This window comes from Chrysemys picta, chromosome 3 (genome assembly GCF_011386835.1).
Source record: "Chrysemys picta bellii isolate R12L10 chromosome 3, ASM1138683v2, whole genome shotgun sequence".
Lineage (NCBI taxonomy): Eukaryota > Metazoa > Chordata > Testudines > Emydidae > Chrysemys > Chrysemys picta.
The window spans coordinates 113305109-113332719 of NC_088793.1; the positions used below are offsets into that span (position 1 = coordinate 113305109).

The window sequence follows — 27611 nt, forward strand, 5'->3', positions numbered from 1 at the left end:
CATAGAGACAAGGACTAGTAGACATTCCCCTGTTGAGGCTGATGGTTTTTGGATTTGGGAATTTACTGTGTTGTGAAACAGCCAGTATCTTCCCCCAGAAGAATGTTTTACCAGCCTGAACCCAAAGTAGCTCATGTTTGACACTGCTATTGGGTAGCTGACAGATTTTTATGCAACTTCCTCAACTGTACCTATGGTCTTAGAGGACTGTGTACATTCTTGGTGTAGATTCCTCGAGTGAAATGCAGGCCCCACTGAAGTCAATGGTAAAATTACCATCAACTCATATGGGGATGGAATTTCACCCTTGGACTTGAATTAAAATGTCTTGGCTTTACCTTCTCATTTGTAAGTGTATTACTAAGGCAGAGTGTTCAATCATAAGTATATGCAATATTGGCTAAGACTGTGGGTTCTGAGCAAAGAGATTCTAAATGGCAGGATCTAACATTAGGGCCTGACCCCAAAGCCCACTGAAGTCAATGGGAGTCTCTGGGTGCCATGTCAGTTTATAGCAAATCTAAGATACTTCTGGAAGCAAGATGGAGTTTGGCCAAACCCGCATTGATTCAGGCCACCTGCTGATGACAGGAAGTGACTGTGGAACTTTCACTGGCAATACTATCACTAGGTAAAACTGTTTGGTTTCTTAAATTGCAAAATGACAGTCACCTTCCTCCACTGGTGACAGCAAAATAGTATTCCATTAGCAAATCAGATAGCCCCTTTGGATTAGCAGTGTTACAGCTACAAGCAACCCTGTGCTGGCCCATGCCACCTGTTTCAAAAAAGAGAATACTTTGCCATAAATCTGGTGCAGTCTGAGGGATTGCATGACAGGCACACTTAGCTCTTTCAACCAATTTATGGAGCAGTGGCACCCACAGCATTGGATGTAGGCTGCCTCTCTCCAACAAAGTGCTGCATTTAGTCAACCAAGGGGGACATAAAAGGCTATAGAAAGTGGTGATTAGTCAGAATAGAGAGGAGAGCTCTTCCCTAGCCTGGCTGGATATAATTTGGCCTGCACCCAGCAAAACTACAAACATGAATGAGAGAGAGCTACTAAACTCATACGACCAGAATGTAACTATTTCAGGCCCAGGCCCTTGCCAGCAGCTGCACTACACAGATATAGGAGGTTTTAAAAAGATCTTTTGATGCCATCAGGATGCACACTGCCTAACCCCCTTTCCAGAAGCAGAAAATTCTTAGACTTCTTGGAAAATGTTATGACCCCATTGCAAGATCTATCAGAACATGGCCAGAATTTTTTTTTAAACTGTTGTTGCACCAGTGCTTTAAAGAGCTATCAGAACAGATTTTATTCCTATTTTTATAGCTGAGTTGTTCTTATTCCTCAGAGTTTTCTATCATACTAACTTAAGCACCTCACTCTCAACCAAAAAGTCCCAAACAAGCTTCAAGTTGAAAAGTTTATTGCTAGTCAACCCGAGATTTCTTAAGCGCTCCTGAAAACATCATTCAGCTTTAAAGATTTGTCATAACACCTACAAAATTCATGGTTGCTTTTTTAATGCAGGCACAATGCATTACATTAAGACCATCACTTCAAACAAAACAAAAAAATCTGACAGTAGCTAGAGCAAAGATGTTCAGACAACATATTATATACAACAAGCATTTGAGTAAGCTACTGTCATTTAACATTTTTCAGATTGTTTTTAGCCATCAGGGTATTAGGCGCTTTCCAGAACTAGCTCCCTGCCCCAAAGAGCTTACAGTCTCCGGCTCTGATATTATACTTGACAGTATGCTCTCAATTGCAGGATTAGAGACTAATTTTAGTCCTGACAGTAACAAGCCATGGGGAGATGATATTGGTGTGTCTCTTATCTTTCCTCACCCTAAGATCAGCTGGTTACTCGATTAAAGCACATGCACATTTTGGTGGCATTCCCCACCAATATGTCAAAGGTGTAACCTTAGGCCTTTGAGACCCTGGCCTCCTGCAAACATTTTTAGTGCATTAACACCAGCATTGGCAGGTGATGAGGGGTTTGAACAAACATGGTCTCACCTGTGTGTGCAGCTGTTAAAAAGGTGGCATGAGTATGTAGAAAGGTGTCTACAAAGTTGCATGTGGACAAAAGCAGAGGACTTGAAGCCCCATTGAAACTTAGATCCATAACTCCCTCTCCCCTCCCACCATGGAATAAGATACTTGAGAGTATGCTACAGTACTTTAAAGCTATTTAAGGAAAAGGGAAGAAGAAACCCCCCCCCCAAAACTTGAGCTCAGAAAACTGCACCGATGCACTGGAGTGTCTGAAAAACTCCCCTTGAAAAGACGTCACAGCCACAGCTAAGTGAAGGTAAAGAAGCTGAGGTTTCTGCTCTGAGGTTTTTGGTTTTACAATCAACATTACCAGGGAAATGGGTAATTTAAATACCATGCTCATCAAGTGTCAATATTAATCCTGAGGTTGAAGCTACCATAGCTCTGACAAAAATGAAACAACAGTAGGGAAGTATGAACTCAACATGAGTAGAATGAGTCAACTTTCTTAGGAAGCTGTGAAGCTGGATATACAGGGCACGATTATGGCCTCTTATTAAAAGAAGACTCTCTCTATACTAAGCCACAAAACCACAGCCAGGACAGCAGTGGTGTGAAATGGTTGGTTGTTTCAGCTGACCTTGCAACAGAGGTCAGTTCATCTACACAGTAACATTACTTCTGAAAGCACCAGACAACACGATCATAGCAGTGGATTCCATCTATCTCATAGTGCTTAGAACTTCATGCTTGTAGCAGGAAGAGTTTGGATATTTTCCAGAATAGCAGCCTTCACATAGTGAGACATGCTGGGAATTGAGGTAAGTATGCCAGAATTTCTCAGCCCCATTTGGCATCTCCTAAATTTAGGTACCTACATCTATATTTAAATCATAGAAGTGTACGACTGGAAGGGACCTTAAACTGGTCATCTAGTCCAGTCCCCTGTGCTCCAGTAATTATTCTGTTACCTCTGTATTGAGTACAGTGACTTGTGCACATTGGAAAGGCAGAATGGAAAGTTTGCACTGACACTAATCTGTGCTATGGATCAAGAGTATCCAAGATCATCAAGCCATCTCTCTTCAACACATTAACTTCAGTTACAGCAAGCATTAAGAATAAGAATTAGATGTATTAATAGTTTTAAGTGTTTACTTGACACATGGTGAAAAAAGCAGCCATTTCTGTCATCCAGACAAGAGAACCTTTTTCAAGGAATGGATTTTCTTACAGCAAAACAGGAAGTGATAGACAAAACCCAATTCTCTTGTATTTCTTAGGGCTCTGAGAAAACCACACTGTCCCAGTCAGTCCCACGCTGGACAGTCTGTTGTAATACCATGTGCTGAATCGCACCACGACTGATCACTGTTCCTAGCTGTGGGTGTCTCAGGGTATGGCTACACTGCAACAAAAAAGCCACGGCACTGAGTCTCAGAGCTTGGGCCAATTGGCTCAGGGTGCAGGGCTAAAAACTGCAGTGTAGACATTTGCGTGTGGGTTGGTGATGGGGGAGGGTCTCAGAGCCTGGGCTCCAGACCAAGCCCAAACTTCTACACTGCAGCTTTTAGCCCTGTAGTGAAATAGCAAAGAAATATACATAAAATACAAAATCCTTTATTGAGAACAGTCATCCAGAATCAGCAATATTCTACGCTATCAAACGTTACACATGTACACTGGGCACTCCTGGAATTGAAAGACCAGGAAGCATTGGCTTTGCTCTGGTACCTGCAGTTTCCAATGCATTATACAAATATAGAAAGAAAAGGGTATTTCATCATCTGTATCTGGACCGCTCCTTATCTTTGGATTTCTTAGGACTTCTGCTTCTCTCTCTCTTTTTATCACGCTCTCTTTCCCAAAGCTCTCCTCGGTATTTGTCTTTAGATTTGCTGGAACTGTAGTGGCTGTCTCTGTCCCGAGACTGGCTGCGACTGCGACTTTGATGTCTCTCTCTCTTTTCACTCTTTCTTTTCTCTCTACAGCATTCTTCTTCATATCGTCGGTCAGAGTCCTGTCAAGGAAGTTTGGTGACATGCAGTTATAGGTGAAGGAGGAAAATATTAAAGGGTATAAAACAGAACAAGAAAGTAGGTAAGATCAGCTCTTTGGCTTTCTAAAGACTGTACTACTTCTAAGCAATTCAAATGCATAATGTGAAGCATTTAATGTGAAATAAATATGTGGCGAAATAAACTGCAGCAACACCAAGAAGTGCTACCTCTAAGGCAATGGTATTTAATTGCATTTTCTGGGGGGCCAGAAAAGGCAATGTCCAAATCTTGGGGGGGGGGGGGGGGAGAGAGTTCTGCAGGTGTTTGCACTCTAGTAAAAGCATGTCAATTCTTCTTGGCAGGGATTGGCTACCTAGAGATGTGCGCCAAAGCTGGCATGTTGGCTGATTTTTGAATAGCATGCAGACTTCTAGTCCAATCAGGGGCATGCTTTGGGATGCACTTCAGTTTATTTGCCTTCTGCTTATTGTCATGCCATGTACAGGTGAGGTCTGTTTAGCAGAATTTCACTCAAACATCATGATTATCTGAATAAGCAATGTGCCCCCCCCCCCCCAATGCTCATTTGAGTAATCAGGATTTTCGGTCCAATGGCGGCGAGAAGAAGGGGGAGTAGCTGCAGAAGAAAAGAGCCTCCTTATTACTGCATGTGCCGGGGTAGCTGGGAGAAGCCCAGGGGAAGAGGGGGCAACTTCCCTAGAACCTGTCCCATCCCCACCTCCCCGTGCCTACATCCAGCTCAGGACTCTGCTATAAGGGGATATAAGGGGACTCCTGCTACCGGGCTCCCCATCTAGCCAAGGACAGCCCCGCTACTCAGCTCTAGCTCCACCCCAGGCTCCTACCAGCTCTGACCAAGGATGGTCCTGCTACTCAGCTCTGGCTGTGGCCTGGACTCCCAGCAGCTGTAAGCCCCTGTACTCTGCTCCTGGTCCCAGTGTCAACTTCTTTGCATGCCTCCATGCCCAGGCCAGCACATGTCAGCTCGGAGGACGCATTGCAGGCACGAGCGAAAAGGGCTGCCTGGCAGAGGAGCTGCCCATGCGGCAATGTCCAAATCTCCACACAGCTCCAGCCCCTGCCAAGCAGGCCCTTTCCCTCCCCAGATGCAAAGCATACTCTGAACTGGCACAGGGCGGCCTGGGGGCAGGGGAGGGACGATATTCAAAGGCGGGTCAGCATGGGGACACTGCAGCCAGGACCAGCAGTGGAGCCCAGGGTGGAGCTGGAGCCAGGTAGCAGGGCTGCCCTTACAGTAGAGCCCCCTGCATGGAGCAGGACAGAACAGCTGACACCCAGCCTGTCACATGGAAGGCCTTTGTGGCCAGATCTGGTCTGTGGGCTAGTAAATGACCAACACTGCTCTAAGGCCTTCTATCGTTGGACTGCTTTAGCTGAAAGAAGAACAGCAGATAGCGGTTAGTTCTTGTGGTTAAGGTCAGGAACCAAAGCAAGTGGTAACTTGGTAATAATGTTCAGGAGTTCAGCTCTGGAGCTTCTGTTTGGCCTGTTATCACAATTGGAGTTATTTGCAAAATTCAGATCTGGATTTAGATTATTCTGACAATGGATGTCTGGATCCAGGCTTTTGGTTCAGGCCCATCTCTATTTTGTATCAGCACAACACTGACTATGCAAAGCTCTATATAATGTTACTTAGTTAAACCAGGGAAATTTCAGACACTACAAGTCATCAGAGAACAACTGCTATTCAAAAGCTCATAAGTAACATTATTCAAAATGCCATTTGGCATTAGAACTGAGCAGCCTGCGGTACTTACCTACCGGTACAAGCTCTAACGCATCAAAGCTTTCGGCAGAAGCGTACTTCGAGAATTTGCATTTTGGGAAGATCATTAAGAAACTGATTTGGCACTGAAATGTCTGCCAAATAGAGACAACAGGCCTTTTAACATATCATTTCTGGAATGATTAAGATGATGGAGGTCCACATCATTACAAACCCCAAGCTTTTCCATAAGATGTTCTGGGTGCTTTCATTTAAAAAATAGACTCTTTACTGTTTGCACAACCATTAAACTACCCAGAAGTGAGATTTCTTTTATTTCAAGATCTGAAAAGGACTATTTACACATTTTTTTCTTCAGCTCCTTCCCCTCCCAACACACATACTCACAGAACCTCTTAGGAAGTGTGTAAGTCTACATTGTAAATTCTAACCACATTTTTGTGTACTCTTCAAGCCAGTGTTGTAGCTTGCTTGGGAATGGGATACTTCACCAATATGCAAATATCAGAGAAAACAAAAAACAATGTAGTCACTGCCAAAGAGGAAGAAATGTTTAAAATTTGTTCAGTCAGTTATAAGCTATCCCTTACCATAAGGGCAAGTATAAATTTGTCCTTTAAATAAAGGACATATACCCAGTCCACATGTACTATAATAGATATAAAATACAAAGATCAACATTTATAAATCAATAGTACACTGATCAAATAGGTGTTTATATGGACACCACAGCAAACAGGTTGGTTTGTATTCTCAAACCTATTAACTACAGTATATCAAACACAACAGTCACATGTTTACCAAAGTTCACGTGGCCTAACGTTAATTTCACTGACCAACAGCACCAATACATGTGTTCATTTACAATTTAAACTTAAAAGATTTAAACACTAATTTAATGTAACTCATGCAGCTGTGTGTGTAAACCGGGTCTTAGACTCAAGGTAAGTCCCCAAGCATGCCCCCAATGAAGTCCCACTGGACCTCAGTGGCCAAATTTCTAGACTTAAATCCACAACTTTAAACGGAAACCTTTTCTGACAAAAGAAATCCAAAAACTGCAACACTTCTTTCAAAATTATAAGTCCACAGTGTAACGGAACAGAAAGAAACCCTTCATGTTTTAAGCTGTGGTTGCAAACAAACAATAAAACTGAGATTACATGAGTCCAAGAGAAAAATCTATATAATTAAGTGATTTATAGGTCACAGCCATCGAGTCCATAACCTATGTGAAAGATACTTCCAGGCTGCCCTCAGACACAGCAACTGCTGCAGAGGGAGATCAAACTACACAATCTAAAGCAGTCTGAAAAGTGTGAACGTGATAGCACGCTCTTTGTTTAAGTAGTTGAAGAATCCACCATACATTTCAAAAGCTTATTTTTAAATCCACGCTAGTTTACCTTTAGCATAGGTATATGCCCTTTCTACAGTTACGCAAGAATTGCTGAAATGGTAATTGGTCATGATAATAAATCAGAATCAAACTTTATACAAGGAAACAAAGTACAAGAGCTGGATTCAGAAACCTACAGAAATGTAAAATCTACCTTGCTAGTAATAATTTTATAATCATAAATTCATTTTGGAGATACAATCACTTCAATATTTGAACTCTCATAGCCGTTTGCCATCTTTAGCATGATGTTAATAAAATTATATTAACTGAAAACTTACTTCAGACTGTTAATTATCTTTCTGTAGAATAGTTTGTCAGCACTATAGTATAAAACAACATCTCTCCCCTATATGATGAAAGATAGCTGTACAAGTATTTTTATGTATTTATACAAATGAAGAACACTACAGTGACAGCGTGGTTGAGATTTTCACCACACCAAAAATGTAAATTAATATTTAATAAAATAAAAACCCCAACCCCAAGCAGAATTTGTAACCTGAAAGGGGAGAAGCACCAGAGACTCCATGAAGGCAAGTAAGGACTTAAATAGCGCTATCAATTTTACATGAAAGGCTCTCAGATACTACAGTGATAGAAAGCAGTATAAGACCTGAAGACAGACAGAGACAAAGTTAAGGAAAAACAAACATACACCTGCCTCCTGCAACAATCGTAATCACATAGCACGACCCTACATTAATTCAGTGATCATCTGTTCAGGTGAATAAGTCATCTTAAATACAATCCACAGATGGCAAACTTCTTAGATCCCCTGATTAAAGTTTCCTTCATCAAAAAGTCTGCTTCATAAGCAGCTTGGAATTGGATATGCAGGGTAGGAGGAGACAAAGGTTTCTTGTTGCATGGATTAAGGCCAGAAAGGACCTTTACATCAACTCATCTGTGACCTCCTGTATAATACAGGCCAGAGAATTTAAATAAACCTTTCCACAGAGAGCCTGAGGTACGTTCTCAACATGGAGTTCAAACCAGCTACCTTAAAATTAAGAGTTATCACTATATTGACTGAGCTACCCATGGCACCTTAAAGGAGAAGTAACAATGACCCTGATCCAATTCAGATACACAGTCTTCAGACCTGGAGTCACATTCTACTATTGTGCATGAGCTTTTGCTGATCTTAGCTATCCTTTTCCATACCTTTCCCCCCTTAAGAGTAACCTTATCTTTGACTACAAAGGCTAACATTTGTGTTTTCTGAGAAAACTACTATGCATCTCTACAGGATCTCTCTGTTCCTTTAAGTAATTAATAGATACACCTCTACCTCGATATAACACTGTCCTCGGGAGCCAAAAAAATGTTACTGCGTTATAGGGTGAAACTGCGCTATATCAAACTTGCTTTGATTCGCCGGAGTGCGCAGCCTCCCTCCTCCCCCGGAACACTGTTTTACCGCGTTATATCAGAATTTGTGTTATATCGGGTCGCGTTATATTGGGGTAGAGGTGTATTTACAACCTTAACTCCACTTTAAGTTTTTAACCTTAGAATAATATATGGTTGCTTTCAGTCATAATTTTGTAGTATTTTCTGTAATGTTTGTCTAGTTGACTGAGAACAGTAAATCTCACGAAAGATATTGTGAGAGTCAGCAGTATTCTTCTTCTACAGTCAAGTATGTTAATTAACTTTTACTACCCTAGGGTTTTCTGCATTGCACATCACTGTCATGAGTGACAGGGTTATGTTTATGACCCTGTTTAACTTCAAGGAGAAACAGCAAAGATATTTTTCTAACTGCAAGTTGGAAATTTACTAAGTTAAAATGGGCAGTCAACATACATCTGATTTAGAATCAAACTTTCTTGTTTTAAGTGGACCGTACTGAATGGGGAGTTGGTGAGGGGTAATCCAACTACAGCTTGGGTTGTATTTACCTATCCTTAGAGCAAGGGGAATTGTAAATTGTTGAATTAATTTTAAGTGCGAAGAAAAATGTTAATCCCAGAAGATGTGAATTTAAATTGGCTGTATAATGAAAAGGCAGTATGGATGCTGTTGTACCTTTATTTTCCTGATCATTTTATAATTCGTGAAATTTAAAAAACTGCCTAGATCTGCCTTATCAGCTGTAAGAAAAGTTAACGTAGTAATAGAATATCAGAAATTAAGAGAAGGAAAAGGCCCATTAGGTCATTTAGACTCTCTCTCTATGCCACCATAGAACAGTCACTCTAAATGTCAAAATGGAGGGATATTTACACTCATACTATACAGAAATTGGCACAGTTAAACAAGAATTTTTCAGATACTTGCTTATTCCCTGTAATTGAAAGTCAGATGTTTAAGGCTCTGATTATAGGGCCCAGAATTTTGAAAAAATTCATTCAAGTTATAACATTGCATCAGCTGCTTTAAGATTCTTCAGTTTGATGCTAGTTATCATTGTGGCATTTTAGAAGTTGCTTAACTAGGGTGAAGCTATCGTTCTTATGTTTCCAGGAAAGGAACAGCTTGCCTCACACCACCACTTATCATTCCTATGGGGAGTCAGCCCAACAGGCTAGTTAGAAAAAATATATATAATTCTGTAAATGCTTATTCTGCTCCATTTAATCCTAGTCTATGGATCCAACGATTTCTGCTATTCTATCACTGCTACTCAGCAAAGTAGTCTGACTGGTGGTTAAATGTTTATCATTTTTTTCTGCTCTAAATTTGTCTTATTTTTCGATGCAATTATAATAAAAATGAAGAAGGCTAAAGAGAACATCCTATTTACTGAATTTTGAGACTAAATTCAGACTGAATGTGGTAGTTTCAAGGTGCCTAGGAAGAAACCAACTGGGCATTGTGGGCAAAGAGATAAATACATATTTATATAGACAGGTACATACGTAGGTGACACCCATGTGATATTGTATTTTCACCACCCTCTGTGCACTAATCCAGATCTATGGGAATTACTACAAACAGAATACGAGTAGCTCTTAACTTCCACTTTTTTATTTATTATTATTATTTTGGTATTTGAATTGGCTACAAGCAAAGTGTTTCCTTCTCCTCCCAATCCCCCATCTGTTGAATTTCCTGCCATCTTTCCCAAAAGTTACACTGGCCTGAAGCCCTGGACAAGCAACATTTAGTCCTGGATGACAGATCAAAGTTTAAGATCTGACCTCCCAAAACCATCAGGGCTAGAAGTTTATTCCCACCCAGGAGATTCCCAGCTTTCTAATAAGACACGCAGCATTTCTATTCTGGGAGATCCAGAAATATCAGACTTTTAAAACTGCAACACTACTGACAAGGAAAAATTATTATATTGACTAATTTTCCTCTCCCTTTGATACCTGTATAAGATGAACCTATAGTACAAAGAGAACCTGGCTTTATATAAAGAAGATATGAAAAGGGATACAACTTTTTAAAATCATTCTTCTGTAAAAATGTGACACAGATTACATGATGCCTTGGGGGGACAAATATTTTATTGCTACAAGTTTAGGATTACTTTTAGAACCTGAGAGTGGTTTTGCCTCTCATGAGTCAGGTAACCATCCCTTTATCTTTCACCAGCCATTGTGCATATTCCCTATATTTTCTTCTCATTTACCATTTGTGATTCATGTGTACATTAAATATTACACAAAAATCCTGTACAGTAAGTGATGATGTGATAAAGATTTGTACTAGTGTGCGTTTGGGAACCTGTTACATTTTAAAGAATGGCTATTTTAACATGATTATTAATTACTTGTACTGTATTTCTATAGCACCTAGGAGCCCTAGTCATGGACCAGCGCTCGCCTTGTGCTAGCTGCTATACAAAAAGATTGTCCCAAGCCCAGAAATCTCACAAGCTAAAGCTAAATCAAGAGGCAACAGATGTATACAGAATACAAGGAAACAAGAATGTACTGGCCTGCATGACAGGCAATGGTCTCAGCACACCAACAGCCTAACCATGGCCAAGTTTTTTGTGGGCCTCATGGTAAAGGAGGATTTTAAGGAGGGACTTGAAGATGGATAATGAGGCAGCCTTGCAGATATTTATGCGGAGCGGCTCACAAACATGAGAGGCAGCCTAGGGACAAGCATGAGGATGTTGGTTTGAAAATTTAACAAGTGTGCAATGGAGGTGGGAGTCGACATCTTCACAGTGAAAGAAAGAGGACAGGTAGGGTGGGGACAGGCTGTGAAGGATCTTGAAAGTGAAGACAAGCAGCTTATGTTTGATGCCGTACATAAGGAGGAGCCAGAGGAGGGATGCAAGGAGAGGGGTATGTGTTACTGACAGGCTATGCAAATGACCTTCTCAGCAGCATTCTGAATGGATATGAGAAGGGCAAGATTGCATTTGTCAAGGCCAGAGAGAAGGATGTTGCCCAATCAACAAGTGAGATGATTGGAGCCTGGATGAGAGTTTCAGCTGTGTGGATGGACAGGAAAGGCCATATTGTAATAATTGTATCCATATGTGTAATCTGTATCTTAATATTTTAAAGTTTTTAATATATTTTATTGGTCTTTTTTTTCCCCCTTTAATTTTTTCTTGGCATGTAAAAACAACACGTATTGGCACAGAGAAAGATAAATCTTTTAGAAACCTCACAGTTACTAAAATGATGATAATGGATTTTAAGATCCAGAGTCTTGTGACATAGAGCTAGAAACGTATGTCACCCAGCATTGGAAAGGGAGGGGGGAGGTTCCTAATAGCCAATCAGGGATTTATTCCATTTGCAAAACTCCTTTTACTTCTCTCATGTTGGACTTCAAGCCTGTCATCGGTCCAGCATTAAATGTTGCTCATCCGATTTCTCTGACCAGTGAAATGTTGGGGTGGAGGAATTCCACACTGGGTTACAGCAGGGGATTTAGAAAGGGAAGAGGAAATAGGGGAAGGAAATCTGTGGCAGGTAAATTTATTTATTTATTTTGAAATGGCACTTGTCTGCAAGCTCCTTAGAGGTTTGGAATATTAGAAGCAGTCTAGCTTTACGGGCATTACTTGGCAAAGGACAGGTGAAGCAACTGAAGGATCATGCAAATTACTATTTATCATATGTGATACCACCACCAGAGAAACACAAATTTGCTGCAAATAGGCAAATTCATCTCACCACCGCAGAGATCAAACAGGCATTTATACCAACAGAACAGCAAACAAATGAGATTGCCTTTTCCAATTGGCAACTTAAGATCAAATTTAACTGTCAATTTTTTTATTAAACTATTACAGCTATATAACAGAACAAAGTCCAACAAAAAAAGTAGCTGACTCACTAATCGAACACTTGCCATCAACAATAAAAATCAACACATAGCTCACTATGCTCATAAACCATGAGAAATTATAACACATGGGAAAGTCAGTAAGGGCTTAAATAAATTCAACAGAAGTCCTCTGGACAAAAACTACACTCCTCCCACAGACTCTGATATGGGGGGGGAGAAAAAAAAAAAATCAAGGAAATCTACACTGATAGCAGAGAAAACTGGAAAGGGAAGGAAGTCATAAATGAAAATAAAGGTCCCAGACAAAAGTACAGGTATTATTGAGAGCACCCTGCCAGCTCCTATTCAGATCCCTTCTCTGGCAGTGAACCCACCTGTTCAAGACCCACATCCTGCTTACTGAAAGAAAACCACAATACCCTTACATCCCCACCTTCTGGAATCAAGACACACAATGGAAGAGTCAAAAATATTTTTTAACCCTGAAGTAGACTGAAGAGTCAGAAAACAAGAGTATGAACGATGATGAGTCAAAACACACCGAAGAGGGGAAAAAAAAAAAAAAAAAAAGGACCACCACCAGAGAGCAGAAAAACATCTTACATCATGGAAACTACTCAGAGCACAAAAATACTCCTCTTCAGATCATTATAGGTGGAGCTGATAGCGCCACCCAGAGTTAAGGTTGCTTACTTTTATAAGACCTTGTTTACAGTTGATTAAAACTTTAACCATTCAGTTTCAAAATTTCCATACTGGGGTGTCTACTTCAGGCTAAAACTTTTAAATTATGAAATTACATTAAAAAACAACACCACACACTTTGTTAAGGAACATTAAGGTTGAAAAGTCAAGCACTCAAGAGTTAGGAAATGCCAGAATTAAGGCTGCACGTGCCGGACACAGATATAGTAGTGATGAACACCACAGAAGCACCCGAGAGAAATTAATAATTTTGTATTCAGTGCAGAGTTTGGATGGTATGCAGCAAATAAGGTCTGGGACCATACACTGGCTGTAGAGGATAAAAAGAAATATTGAATAACTACCTGTTTATTGAATGAGGTAGGGGTCCTTTGGGAAGAATAGTATGTGATCATGTAATTAAAGACTTTCACAGTGCACATGCACAAGGAGGCTGAATTAAGTTTGCACAGGAAACCTTATTTCTGGCATGTCCTAACTTTTGAGTGCTTGACTTCGCAAATGCAATGTTCCTTTTAAGGTAGATTTTTTTCATACATAATTCCATAATGAAGTGAGGCCTTAATGTAGGACAATTCTATTTGAAATTATCTGATCTTACAGAAAAATAGAACACATGGAGACAAACTCAGATTCTTAGGGGGTCAATTCTGAATTTTGTAAGAAAAAAGGAACAAATGGGAAAAAGTGGTAGAAAAGCAGAGCTATTTGAACTCTATAGAACATATCTGAATGTCTCTCCATTGCAGGATGGATTTCCTAGACATTTCTTTACTTTGTTTCAGAAGAGGAACTACATTTTTTTTAATTGGTCACACTGTGCTGATTTATCATCTCAAACTACAGTCTCCAAACAGTTTAGCCAATATGCCATAGATATGAGCTGGAAATAGGATACATTTACTATCACTTCTCAGTCTATTTGTGGCCAATGTAATCGCACCTTACATATAGGTCAGCAGTTCTAAATACCACATCAATATGTAGTGCAGCGTTGTACAGTTATGACAGGTTGTCTCTCAGCGAATGGCTCACGACGACAAGCTAGTTTTTAGTTATGGTATACCTCAGTGGGCAGAACAGAATACAAAATGCCTTTTACCTAAATAAAAGCAGCTGGGAAAATTCATAAACATCAGTGGAACTGTAGGGGGGTTGGACTAGATGACCGCCTGAGGTCCCTTCCAACCCTGATATTGTATGATACTGCTACCCCCAATAGTGGCAACAGTAGTGTAGACAAGTGCAGGTGTTTTTACTACCATGTGATTAGATGACATGATGGTAGAAATGCCTGTGCCCTTCCGCACTATGAGTTCAATAGTTAATACCAACAAGGCATATGAAATCTGCCACATGCCAGGCAATGGAGCTTTTAAAGCAATTTCCAACCAGCTGTGTTCTTTCCTACATGGTGTTAAAAAACAGAATGATATAACGACCAACTTAATCAATTCTACTTGGATGACATTAAATGAAGATCAATATTACCCCAAGAATAAAAACAGATGGGTGCAGGGAGGAGGCCCACTACTGACAATCATTGTCAGCAACTGATCATTTTCACAGTGTCAACAAAGCCAAAATTCTCCAGTATTACTAATCTACACAATACGAACACAGATTTCACATTTCTATTTCTGAGTCAGCTGAAAGATGTTTTCTGACTGCACATTAAAGGAAGCTCACGTGCACCATTCCAGGAAGTACATGAAAAATACCTTGCACTCATGAAATTAAGTTTCGCTCGTCTGTGATGGGAAATGTGAAAAACAGACCCAGTGCTGAAACTACTTTTGTGAAGCCCATGCTCCCTTTTCAGGACATTTCAGCAGAAGGTCAATTAGATACACCTAGCTTTAGGAGTTCAAGAATATCTTGGGCAGCCACCTTCTACACTGCAACAAGCCCTTCATTTAGGTTGTTCGCATGCAAGGTCCCCAGTTGAACCCTTTTCTTTTTAGCAGTTATGAGGAGACATGGCCATAAAGTGGCACAGGATTAAATAGTCAGATGGCAGTTCAGTACCTTGGATTTTTTGGTCTTCTTGTCATCCTCTTCATCATCAGAGTGGCGGTGCTTTTTCTTCTTGTGTTTTTTACCCGAGTGTAGGTGACTTGCTCTAGCCTCCTCTATCTCCTCATCCAGCACAAGGTCATACTTTGCGCTACATCAGTTGATTAAGGGCAGATTTGGTACCAATCATTCGTCAATTCAGAATATAAAAGCTCACAAAACAAGCGAAAACAAGCTTTACCATGGGTATAACATTGAGATAGCCAGTATTTTGTGCAAAACAAAAATCATGTACAATGAAAAATTAAAAGGGAGGTAAGAGTAAGGCTGATTGAGATCTGCTCTGGGAAACCAAATATCCTGCCTATCCATTGCTTTGCAGTAGGGTAGTTATTTACAACCATGCAAAGTGGGTGTAAAATAAACACATTCTGATTTGACAGTGTTATACCTTGTTCACACAAAACAGCAAATTAAAAAATAAATCTGTAATTCCAAAACTGATGCCACATGGTTATGTTAAGTATCAGTTAAACATCTGCCCAACAAAAGCTTAGAGAATTAGAAGCTGTTTTCACAAAGTCTAGTTGCAAGTCCACTACATTATAGGCCAATATGCCACACAGATTGTTCAACTGTTAAGGATACTCTTGATTTGGCTTTACTTTCTCCTTCAAAGTTAATTTGGAAGGTTTATCATGTTCCTTTTCGTACTCTTTGAAGTCATCCTTGGTATACTTCCCACCTGTTCATACAAAAACAATCAACTGGGCTTTCATCATCTTAAAAATCAAACAAGACATAGGAGTACAGCACACTTCAGGATACAATTGTCATCAGTTACCTCCATCATTACTGTAATCACATTTACAGAAGTGCCAGTAACAAACTCCAGAAATGGTCTTACAGTGTGCATGACCCAGAGCAAAAGGGGGAGGATCAGGCCATGATTTTCCTTCCGTCTGTAGTCCTCCTGCCTGAGAAGACCTAGCTAGGTAATGGTTTCCTCCCACCTCATGCCTATTGGATGCAGAGCTTGGATAGGGTCACAAGGCACCAAGTGGCAATTGTTCTGTTTGTGCTTAAAGCTGGTCCTGCATCTCTCTGCTTAAGGCTCTGTTGGCATTTCCGTTACTGCCCCCGATTTTCAAAATCAAAACAATGACATTTTGTTCTGTGCTAAAACTTAGAGGAAGGGAGGTAATCTCACTACAAAATTATACACTTTTTAGTAAAAATTTTGAAAAACATTTTTCATGGGTTAACATTTTAAAGAGGCATATTGGATTTTATTTTCCATATTTCTGTTTTGAAGTTTTGAAAACTACTTAACAGTACTGTCAGTTATGTGCTGCCACCTTATGGTGAAGGCTAATACTGCAACAGAAGTATTAAATGCCTAGATATTCAGTTTGTCTTGTAAATATAATCCTTCATGAAGTGATGGATGACAAACAAAAAGGAAGAATATGCTGATTACTGCAGTTTATTTATGTTAATAAATATCCAAAATTATCTCTTTAAAGCTTGAGATTAATATAAAAAAATACCAATAGTTGACTTTACTGGCAAAAAACACATTTGACAACATGACAGCTACCAGTAAACCTCTTGTCCTCTAATATGCAGGAAACAGGTAGAGACCTAGATTTAGTAGCCTTTGTTCATGCAGCCAGGAATACCAGGTTGTGGCCATTATAGTGCCGAAAAGGAGTTGATTAACCTTGTAACAGAGATGCTTGTCCTATACAACAACTCTTGTTTAGGAGAGCAATATTTACTAATTTAAGGTCTGAAGTTGGTACAGAATCAAAGGATGACAAATAAAACTACCTTTTCCTCTCCATTTAATCTTTGCAACAGACTGGCTAAAATCCACATGTATTCTCCGGTCATCTATCAGCACATTATCCATTTTGAAGTAGGCTTTCTCACAATCTTCCTCCTTTTGCAGTGTTTCCAGAAGATTTAAGTCAAGATTAATTAACAAATCATACACAAATATTCTTATGAAGTCAGCATTTAAATCCAAAATGAATTGCTCTTGGCATAGAGATTCCTAACGAATATGCCATAATTGAATAAATACGTATTTCATTTTCTAAAATGAATTAAATCACATTTCTAATTTTTTTAAAAATAAGTATAATCATTTTACAATTTGCCTTAATGCAAGCATTTCATCTTTGAGATTAGATAAATCTATGCCAAAACAGACTAGTTATTTATGTGTATTATGTTTGGAATAATACATTTAGAAACAGTTACAACAACAGATAATGGCTTTATTAAAAAATCTAAACTCCCTGGCAGGCTAAAGATAAGTGTTCTGGCATACTCTTGACCTTCACTCAGACAACTTTCTCACAGAATACAGAGCGATAACAGCCAACCAATAAAACACAAGCTATACATTTTATATCATGAGAACAACAATTACAGTCTCATCATATTCCAATTACTGACTTTAAATATGTATTTCAGTCCCTTTTGAACAGTTTGCTAAATAGGGATGAACTTAAGTATATGCTTAAATGTTTTCCTGAACTGAGGACTACATCCTTTGTAGGCTGCAGTCAATAGATGAGAATATTAACCAACACACTTGAACAGATCACCCGTTCTCATTCAATCCAGCATAGAGCTGTGTTTGCGAGGAGAGAGAGAACCCAAGCATATTATTACACTGTTTTTATAAGCAACATTTGTATATCTCCACAAAAACATACCTTTTCAAATTCAATGAAAGCGTAACAAAGAGATTCACCTGTCTTCCAGTCTCGAATTACTTCACAGCTGAAAAAATAGCATCAAATTAAAGAATGCCTCTGGTTTGAAGATGTCTGACAACTATCACTTTATCAGGTTAGAAATTCTAACCTGTGTTATGCCCTTTGAGGCTTGATCCTGCAACCGTAACTCACATAAGTAACCTTTACTCACAATGACTTCAAACAGCTGAAGCAGATTTAAATAGGACTACTCAGGTGAGCAACAATTACTCATATGTGTGATTAGTACGGGTTTTAGAATTAGTCCTAAAATTAGTAAAATAAAAGCTTATTGAATCAGATTCTATTTTCCATCATTAATGCTCTGATTTCTTTTTGCATTTTACTACGCTAGGACAAAAATTTGTTAGTTTAACTTTTGGGATTGTAATTAATGCTGAGGAATGTTTAAGAAAGCCATGTAACAGGCTGGCAGTATTTCTCTGAAACACCCCACCTTGTCAGCCATTGTCCCACTACTATACCTAGATACAAGGGCGGTCAAAGCAGATCAAGAGAGAGAGAGAGAGAGAGTGCGAGTGCGTGCGCAGAGCAGTGAAGCCTAGGGAGACTGCTTAAACTGAACTTGTTTCTCGTTTTGGTGTTGTTGTTTTTTAAACAACTATTCTGTAGAAGTTACCTTTTAATGGGCCCAAATCGTGAAAATATTATCTCCAGGTCTTCATCTGTGGTCACAGGATTCAGTTTACAAACAAACAGCACATTTTCTGGTGGTTTGATATCTGCATCTGGTAAATCTCCCACCTACAGCACACAGAAAATGGAAGGCTTTTCAATTTGTTCTACACAAAGCTTCCTGAATTTCATGGCACTGAGTATGTTCTGTTGGGAAAGGAGAAGAGGGGACAACAAATATTCTTTTCCTCACGACTCAGTCAGTGGAAACCTGGGGAAATGCCTATAGTCACTCAGAAGACTTAAAAAGGAGAACATTATTTCCCCCCAAAAGTATGGTTAGTGGTTAAAACATGTGACTAGAAATCTGCAGTGTTCTACTGCCAATGATTGCATGATTAATAATCTCTGCTTTAGTTTCTCCATCAGTAAAATGAGGAGAATACTTTTCTCTTTTGCAGGAATGCTGAGGCTTAAATTTGTTTGTAAAAAGCTTTTTTTACGTTCTTTAGATGAAAGATGCTGTGCAAGAGTACTATTAGAGCTGTTGGTATTAGTCAAATTTGGGTGGATGAATAATACAAAGTTGACAAACAAAAAAATGCATAATGATTTGTCATGCACATTCATACAATGAAAGGACTCACTGCTGCCATTTTAAAAATAAGAACTGAATTGGGTCTTTTCCTTAATGTATTAATATTCCTAAAGAAGGCGAATTGAACCTCCTCTAAAGTCTGGCACCAGCCATATTAAATTCCAGCTTACCTCAACCCCACAAGAACTCCAGAAGCTACAACCATATTTAGTACCAATAAGTCATAAAAATCCCAAGGGAAGAGAGCAGGGGGGAAAAATTAACTATTAGTGGGTTCTTGCTTATTATCTAAGAGCAGGCAACTGTTCTGCTGTAATTCTGTGAATGGGAACCAACCACTATATTGCTGTGCATTCCCAATGCCAATATGTGAATTTGGGGAGAAATTATTTCATAGTAACTCAGCCACCCAATGCATACAAACTTCCAGTACTAAAACTAGAAACACACAGCGGGAATAACAGTTCCATACAGGACTGACCAGCTTTTATAATTTAACAAGCGTTTCTAGCAAGGTCTTCCAAATCCCCTATCAAACCAATTCTAGTCCTGGGTTTGGAACAGAGATGGTACTGGTCTTCTCGGGAAATCGCCTCCTACAAATGGAAGACCACCAAGTGTCCACGTTCACTCTTTTAGCTCTACCAACAGCCTGATACCATGCACCCTAATCCACGAGGCCAACATTTCTGACATGCAACTCAAGGCAAGCACTTGTCTTAAGCACTCACTCACCCAGACATAATGTAGAGCATGTATACACAAAGAAATTACATCTGACAAGATGACAAAAAACAAAAACAAAAACTGATATTTACCATTTCCAAAAGAATGGCCTGAGTTTTTGCTTCTTTCTCTGCCTGAATTTCTTCCACTTCATCAACAGACTTTCCTTTGAAGTCATCAATTTCTTCATCTGCTCTTATTCTGCCACTCTGAGAAATTGAAAAACAAAACAAAAAAACAGCATTTTAAATACTGACCCATGGGTAAGCCTTTATTTTTCTTAATACTAAAACCCTACCTCAGTCTGGGATTCTGTGTGTTGTGAAACTAAGAACTATATCCCTGAAGAATTAGGCTAAGATCATTCACTCTGGTCAGACAGACAACCAAGCAGCCTACACATGCTAATGAGTTTCAATCACAGTCAACCTGGGCTAAATTCAATTACACGATATGGAGTCTTTCACCTCTATTATCCCAAACCTATCCCCCCCCCTTTTTTTTTAAATACATTTCTTTATTGAAATGAGTATACAAGTAGTATTAGAGATTTCTGCCTCATCTAGCAAGACTTCAATTTAACAGAGTACAATTTCAGGAACTGTATATTTTATACTATTGTATTTAGTCAAGTATTCCAAACAAACATTCCTACAACAAAATATTGGCCATTTTTAAATCTTCTCCTCCAAAAAGCTCTCTTAGTTCAAAGCATTTCACTAGAGCTAACTGGCATATCCCTGTTTTTCCTTTGCAAGTGTCTGATTATAAAACTTACAAGTATTTATCTAACATACACTAGGCTATCAAGCTCCTTATGCAGTGTTTAGACTTGTGGATATATTAGACTAATTTTGATATACCCTCTATTCTACTTAAGTTCCTACACCAAACTCATCACTATGGTATCTGTTAAAACTTTTTTTTTTTTTAAATCATGTAACTTCTCTAGTCAATTTATTGTTTGAAACACTGTTCCCAGACAAAAGAAGATATTTCCTTTCAGCAGCTCCAGTAACTGCAAGGTAAGAAAAAACAATTATAAGCTGAATTGTTCTGCAAATCCCTTCTGCCTAGAATACAGACAAAACAAACCAGCGTGTCTGCTTGTATGTGAAGTGTGGATAGTGAAGTCATACTTTCCAGCTTAACAACAATTTTCTTTTGTGTGGAAGTGCTGATAATATTTCTTATTGAAAAAAGGGAATAAAAGGATAGACTTCATTTTATACTGTAAAATAAGAAGTTAGCAGTGATTTTTTGGATTCTTCCAGAAGAATGTATCAAGGAAACAATAATGCCAGAGCTGGGCATTTCAGACAACAGATTCATTACTATTAAAATAACATTACAGCTTTTCTCTTTGTAGTGTGGATTATAAAATAAGTCTTTGCATCCTATCCCACAATACACAGTCACAACTGGAAACACCCTGCTGATCTTTTTTTAATTCTCTTCTTCAAAACTGTAATAGTTATTTGCTTTGTAAGCATAGAGGTCACGTCAAGTACAACTGTGCTGTGAAGGTCCATCTAGCCTGGTATACTGTGTTCCGACGTTGGCCAATGCCAGGTGCCCCATAAGGAATGAACAAAACAGTAATCAAGTGATCCAACAGGGACACCATCCCTGCCCATCAGTCATTGATGGACCTACCCTCCATGAACTTATTTAGTTCTTTTTTGAACCCTGTTATAGTCTTGGCCTTCAAAACATCCTCCTCTGACAAGGAGTTCCAAAGGTTGACTGTGTTGTGTGAAAAAAATACTCTTTCGTTTGTTTAAACCTGCTGCCTATTAATTTCATTTGGTGACCTCTAGTTTTTGCATTATGAGAAGGATATTTACTTTCCTTATTTACTTTCTCCACACCAGTCACGATTTTATAGACCTCTATCATATCCCTCCTTAGTTGCCTCTTTTCCAAGCTGAAAAGTCCCAGTCTTATTAATCTCTCCTCATATGGAAGCAGTTCCATACCCCTAATAATTTTTGGTGCCCTTTTCTGAACATTTTCCAATTCCAATATATCTTTTTGTATCTTCAGAAATCTTACCCCATTCAAGAAATGCATAATTGTATATTGGCAGCTCTTATTTTGCAAAACACTTCATTGCATGTTTAACTTTAAGCACGAATAGTCTCTTTGACTTCAATGGACTACTCATGTGCTTTGCTGAATGTGGGACATACAGGAAACAACTAGTTAGCACATTTATCCATTTCCAAAATCTTCCCAAGAAGCTATTAGCAGTACTTACATCTAGTTGTTCCTTGGTGGGCTCTGGGGAGCAGTCAGGTATTCTCAAACCAGAAGGGTCATCAAATGGATCATCTAATATCACTGTATGATTTATCCTAATGGGAAATGTAAAGTAAAATCAAGTCCAAGAGTGAGCATTTTAATTTATTTAAAACTAGCTCTCACTTTAATTGATGAACATGGGATCAATTTTAGGGATACTAGTAGGTATTATATACTACTACAGGGCTAGACAAATAAATATTCTGTATACCTACATACTAAATTCTATGTACTAATATATAATGATTAATAAAGCCAGTTCAGATGTGCACACAGGCTGCTAGGATACAAGGAATAAACTGTTTTTATTAATAACTAATTGTTGATTTTCTAATGTATTTGTTTATTCCTAGACCAACAGTTAATCTAGTTTGTGAGTAAAGTCCTCATTTCAACCTCTCAACTCCCCACTTAGTGCATCTTACAGTTATTTTTGGCTACATGGAATTAAAACAATTATACAGCTGAACTGTCCGAAAGTGGTACACAGATTAATATACAGGAAACCTACAGATCACCACAGCCACCTTCACAGTTCCAGTAACCAACCCAAACATACCAAGAAATCTGTTATCTACAGCCAGGCACTCAGATACCACAGAATATGCTCCAAGGAGAACGTCCGGGATATTCACCTTAACACACTTAAGACTACGTTCAACAAGCAAGGATATTCCACCAGAGAAGTAGATCCCATCATGGAATAAGTCACCCAAATTCCTCAAGAGAACCCACTTCAATATGGAAATAAAGCCTCCTCTGTCCACACACACCTAATTGTCACTTACGACCCACATTAGAACCCACATGGGAGGCAGGGGTATCAAACAATTACAACCTATACACTATGGGGACCATATCCTGAACTGCCCTGCTCCCTACAGACCAAGATACATCAACTAAAAGCAACACCAGACCCTGCTAGATCAGCAGATACAAAAATCTGTAGATATATCTGAACTGCAATAATTATCAACACCCCCCACAACACACCTTTCAAGATCCATGGGTCCTACACATGCCAGTCAACATGTGGTGTACCTCATCCAGCACACTAAATGTCCCAACAACAATTATGTGGGTGAAACCAGACAATCACTATATTCCCAAATGAACTCTCTCAGAAAAATTATAGAAGACAAAAAACACCCTATCACTTGTGTGTGAACATTTTTCACAATGAGATCACACTCTATTTGACCTCAGTTCTTATCCTCAAAGGAAACCTGCGTAACACTTTCAAAAGACAAGCCTGGGAGCTTAAATTTAGAACTTTGCTAGACACTAAAAGTCATGGACTGAATACAGAAACTGGATTTATGGTTTATTACAATAATCTATAACCCACTAACCTCCTCCCTCAGCTTTTTTTTCCTCTCCTTTTCCCTCTATGATTAGAGAGGTGTTAGCAGGCCACTTCACCTTGAACAGTCCCTTGAAATATGTGCTACCTACTTATGCTACAAAAATCTGTTCCATCTTGTACTTAGCTTTGACACTCTGAGTACATTTCCCAGGCCTGAAGATCTGTGTGTAAGCTTGTTTCTTTTATTGGACCAACTTCTGCGGGTGAGAAATTACCTCACCCACCTAGTCTCTCTCAGATCCTGGAACCAACACACCTACAACACCACATACACATATTAACAACATTATAAACATTATTTTGGATGGTCTGGACAACAACATCCATCCCCTCTATGGGCCCAACCCTGCAAACTCACAATGGTACTATGTGCAGATGCGGGGTCCGTCTGAGCTTACAGGTCAGGGGTCTACAACTTCTCTTTCAGCTGATAAGACAACATGATCTAGTCCAGTGGTCTCCAAACTTTTGATTGCGCACCCCTATCAGTAAAAAAAATTTTGAGCACGCACCCCCGCCGCACCGCAGGGCCGGCTCTACCATTTTTGCCACCCCAAGCAAAAAAAGCCGCTCGGACTACCACCCGAACTGCTGAAGCAGCGCTGCTCCGGCGGCGCTCCTCCTGCCGTGCACCCCGAAGGATCCTCTTGCGCACCCCACTTGGGAGACCACTGATCTAGTCAATGCATCTTCCTCTGAAGACATTTAGTAAGTCCCCATAACACATAGTTACACAATATTTTACCAGTAATAATGGAACGAAAAAGCATACTAGATACTTTCACAAGTGTCCTGACATTGCCATATTAACTCTATTTACAGAAAGATCAAGGAACCAGTTTTTACAAAAATTACAACACACCCTCTGTAAGGGGAGAGGTTCCATTCCCACCTTCTGATACCCAGAAACCTCTCAAACTCTCCAGCGAGTAGCACTTCCACATTATTTATTTATATTCCTGCCACCAACCCCAATACAGTCCTGTGCAGCTAAGTATTTACAGTGGTTTCTTGCCCCTTCCTGCAGGGCCAGAGAGGAACAGAGATCTCCCTCCCTTAGAATCCCAGAACAGACAGGGTTCAACTAACCCAATCTTCTGTCCCTTCTTGCCTTTAACAGCCCTCAGCTGGTGTCTAACTGGTTCATCAGTCTCGAGACTGATCAGCTAATTAGCCACATACTCCCCAGACGGCCTTCTCCACAGAAACTAAATTTGTACCTAAGTGATCTGAGGGCTGGCTAATGTGTTAGCCTCCAGCACTTTGTCACCTCTAAGCTAGGAAGTTTAAACCTAGTCATACCTGATGTCTTGATAAGGAACAAATTCCTTGTCAACGAAGGTCTCGTTAATTTTCTTTAATACATCCATGCCTTCTGTTACTTCTCCAAACACTGTGTGCACACCATCAAGGTAATCTAGGTTTTCCCCTGTAGTAATAAGAAACTATAAAGACAAGATAAAAAAAACTGTTTACAAGTAAACCGTAAAATTTTTAGAATCTCCATATAATTTTGGGCCTGACACCATGCCCACTGAAGTAAGTGGGAGTTTTACCACTGACTTCAATGGGAGAGGACAGAACTAGACCTTCAAGCAGTGTAAACTGATGTAGCTCCGTTGGCTTTAATGGAACTATGACAGTTTATACCAGCTGAGCATCTAGCCCTCCACCCTAATTTAGAACAGACTTTATGGTTAACCAACACAAAAAATGAATGACATTTGGAACGCATGCTTTACAATCAAATTGGAAAAGTCTTGCTCATTGCTATATTTAGCTGCACACAGTTCTAGCTAAGGGAAACTGACAGATTTGTCCAGGATCACAAGAGCAGATTTTTAAAAATATTTTTTTAAAGTATATGTAGGGAATACTACACATTAGGCCGGTTAACTTCCACACTGTCCCCTTCAGTCCTTTTCTTCCTAAACAACATTATTTTTTAAATGATTATTTTAATCAGCCTAGCGCCTTTGATCAGCTCTACAATAAAGAACCAATAAGTGCACATAATGATGAAGAAAACATATTATTAAGGTATGATTTCAATTTCCAAGTTAGAGAGTTTAATATAACTAGGAAGCTCTAGAATCATTTGAATATGAAGAATACCTGATCAGTATCCTTTTAACTATAAAAAACAGTAACTGTGTGTTATTTTCATTGTTATGCACATTTTTTAACCTGTGGAGTTTCCCTCTTTGCTATTCCAGAGTTATAGCAAAAGCCTCCCAATACTGTGCGCTGACCTGAGATCCATGTTGATCATTGCCATTGTTCACCATTGATACGGTTCCCTTTTTCTTGTGCTTAATTCTTGGCACTTTTTCTGCCTCAAAAAATCTAGCTTGATCACCATAGAGTTTACTGAAAATATATACAATAAATATGTTATGAGGCAGCAAGATTAAAAAATGCTGACAGTGAAACAAGCGTTATACAACAGTGAACAAGACAAAATAATTTACTAAAGTATGTTATAATAAGAATGCTCAAATAAAATGATCACTTTACAGTACACATTTATAATATGACTATAGAATTACCCAACCACCCCCCATAATGCAAATAATATTAACAGCTCTTTCCCTGGAGACATTCTACAGAATGAGGGGGTTTTAAGCATATTAGAAAACACTTTCTGACATCTCTGGTAGATACTAGCATGTAATTTGCTAGAAGCTACTGTCAAAACATACTTTCAGTACAGTGTACAGGGAATTAAAAGCATAATTCACTTTATCAAATATAAATGGTACTTGTGCACCTATTTCTCCTTATAAAACAAAGTGAAAACCATTAAATAGTTTGTACGTAGACTAAAATTCATCATCTGAACAGAAAAAGCTGCAAACTTCATTTTACACATCAGCTTTCAAGGCATACAGGATTGGATGCAGCGATTTTAAGTCTCAATGTCTGATCCTGATCTCACATTGTTCTTCCCCAGGTGAGAGAGAACTGGCTTACACAGAAAGTTATTATTTTAAACTGATCGTGAACCTAAATGTGCACTCTTAAATCCATTTCAACATGGCTTATATCAGTTTAGGTTGCACCAAGAACTGAAACCCCCACCTTTCTGTCCTGTTCAGCAATAAGAAAAAGGTAACATCCTCAGAATGGATCTGTATTCTCAGAGGCCAGCAGCAGAACAGAAAAGGGAAGCAAGTCAGCCTGCCACTCTTTTAGAAGATTCTACTTGTGACAGAGCACATCAAGGAGCCAGGCAGGGAAAGAAAAATCAGTATATAATATAAAAAAGTGTAAAGGAAGAGAAGATCCCAGGAGTGACTGGTGACAGACCAGAACAATAATACATCAGAATCCTGGATTGTCAAAAGTTTTAAACCACTTACAGGGACACAGTTTGGTCCCCATCTACCTGATAGCGTGGGTAAAAAAGTTTGTAACCATGTCTCCCTAACTCCATTATAGCATAGCATAGTAGAACAGATGTAAATTTATTTGGTGTACTTCCTTAAAGGTCCATATTACTGAGGTCTGGAGCAGTGTTAGCCAGTTTGTATGGGCGAATAACTGCAAGTCTATTGGCTACAGAGAGTTACATGAGAACTATTCATCAACTAAGCGGTAAATACAAGGTTTTTTTCCCTGCAACTTGAACTTGATTTTTCCTCTAGAACATCAGATTTAAAGGAAAAATTATCTGGAAGATTATGCAGTCAGCCAAAATTCTATCTGACCTGTTTGCATGTTTCTTCAGGTGCATCACTATAGAAAATTGATTTTTATAAGAAATGTTATTTTCTTCCTAACACTCATTTTATGTGTCCCTCTTAAAAAACACTCAAACACAAGACTCTCCAATTACCTATTACCAAAAAGCACACTTCATATATTTAGTGTAGTTAAAATTTGAGCCCGAGCAACAGTTTTATTGATTTTGAAAGGGGGCTTGGGGAGTTGACACATGAATACAAGATTTTTTACTATAGTTACCTGCTTCCCCTCCATCACAAGCAAAATGTAAGTGCATTACATCATAGTTCTCAGCACTGCAGTAGAAAAAATGTGGTGACTTCCACAGAGCAGCCATGTAGGGCACACCGCACAGCAGCCAA

The 27611-nt window shown here is 39.1% G+C and overlaps 1 protein-coding gene across 1 annotated transcript in view; it reads right to left on the reverse strand.

The window, feature by feature from the left end:
• Positions 1-1422: 1422 nt before the first annotated feature.
• Positions 1423-27611, reverse strand: part of PPIL4 (peptidylprolyl isomerase like 4) — a 28096-nt gene continuing 1907 nt past the window's right edge. Inside the window, exons 4-13 of the mRNA XM_005280440.5 lie at positions 25776-25893; positions 24826-24968; positions 22114-22210; positions 19946-20062; positions 18534-18658; positions 17852-17918; positions 16956-17067; positions 15771-15867; positions 15135-15273; positions 1423-4040 (exon numbers count right to left, since the gene is read on the reverse strand). Coding sequence (XP_005280497.1) covers positions 3804-4040; positions 15135-15273; positions 15771-15867; positions 16956-17067; positions 17852-17918; positions 18534-18658; positions 19946-20062; positions 22114-22210; positions 24826-24968; positions 25776-25893 — 1252 coding nt within the window. The 3' untranslated portion in view covers positions 1423-3803. The remainder of the gene's footprint in view (positions 4041-15134; positions 15274-15770; positions 15868-16955; positions 17068-17851; positions 17919-18533; positions 18659-19945; positions 20063-22113; positions 22211-24825; positions 24969-25775; positions 25894-27611) is intronic.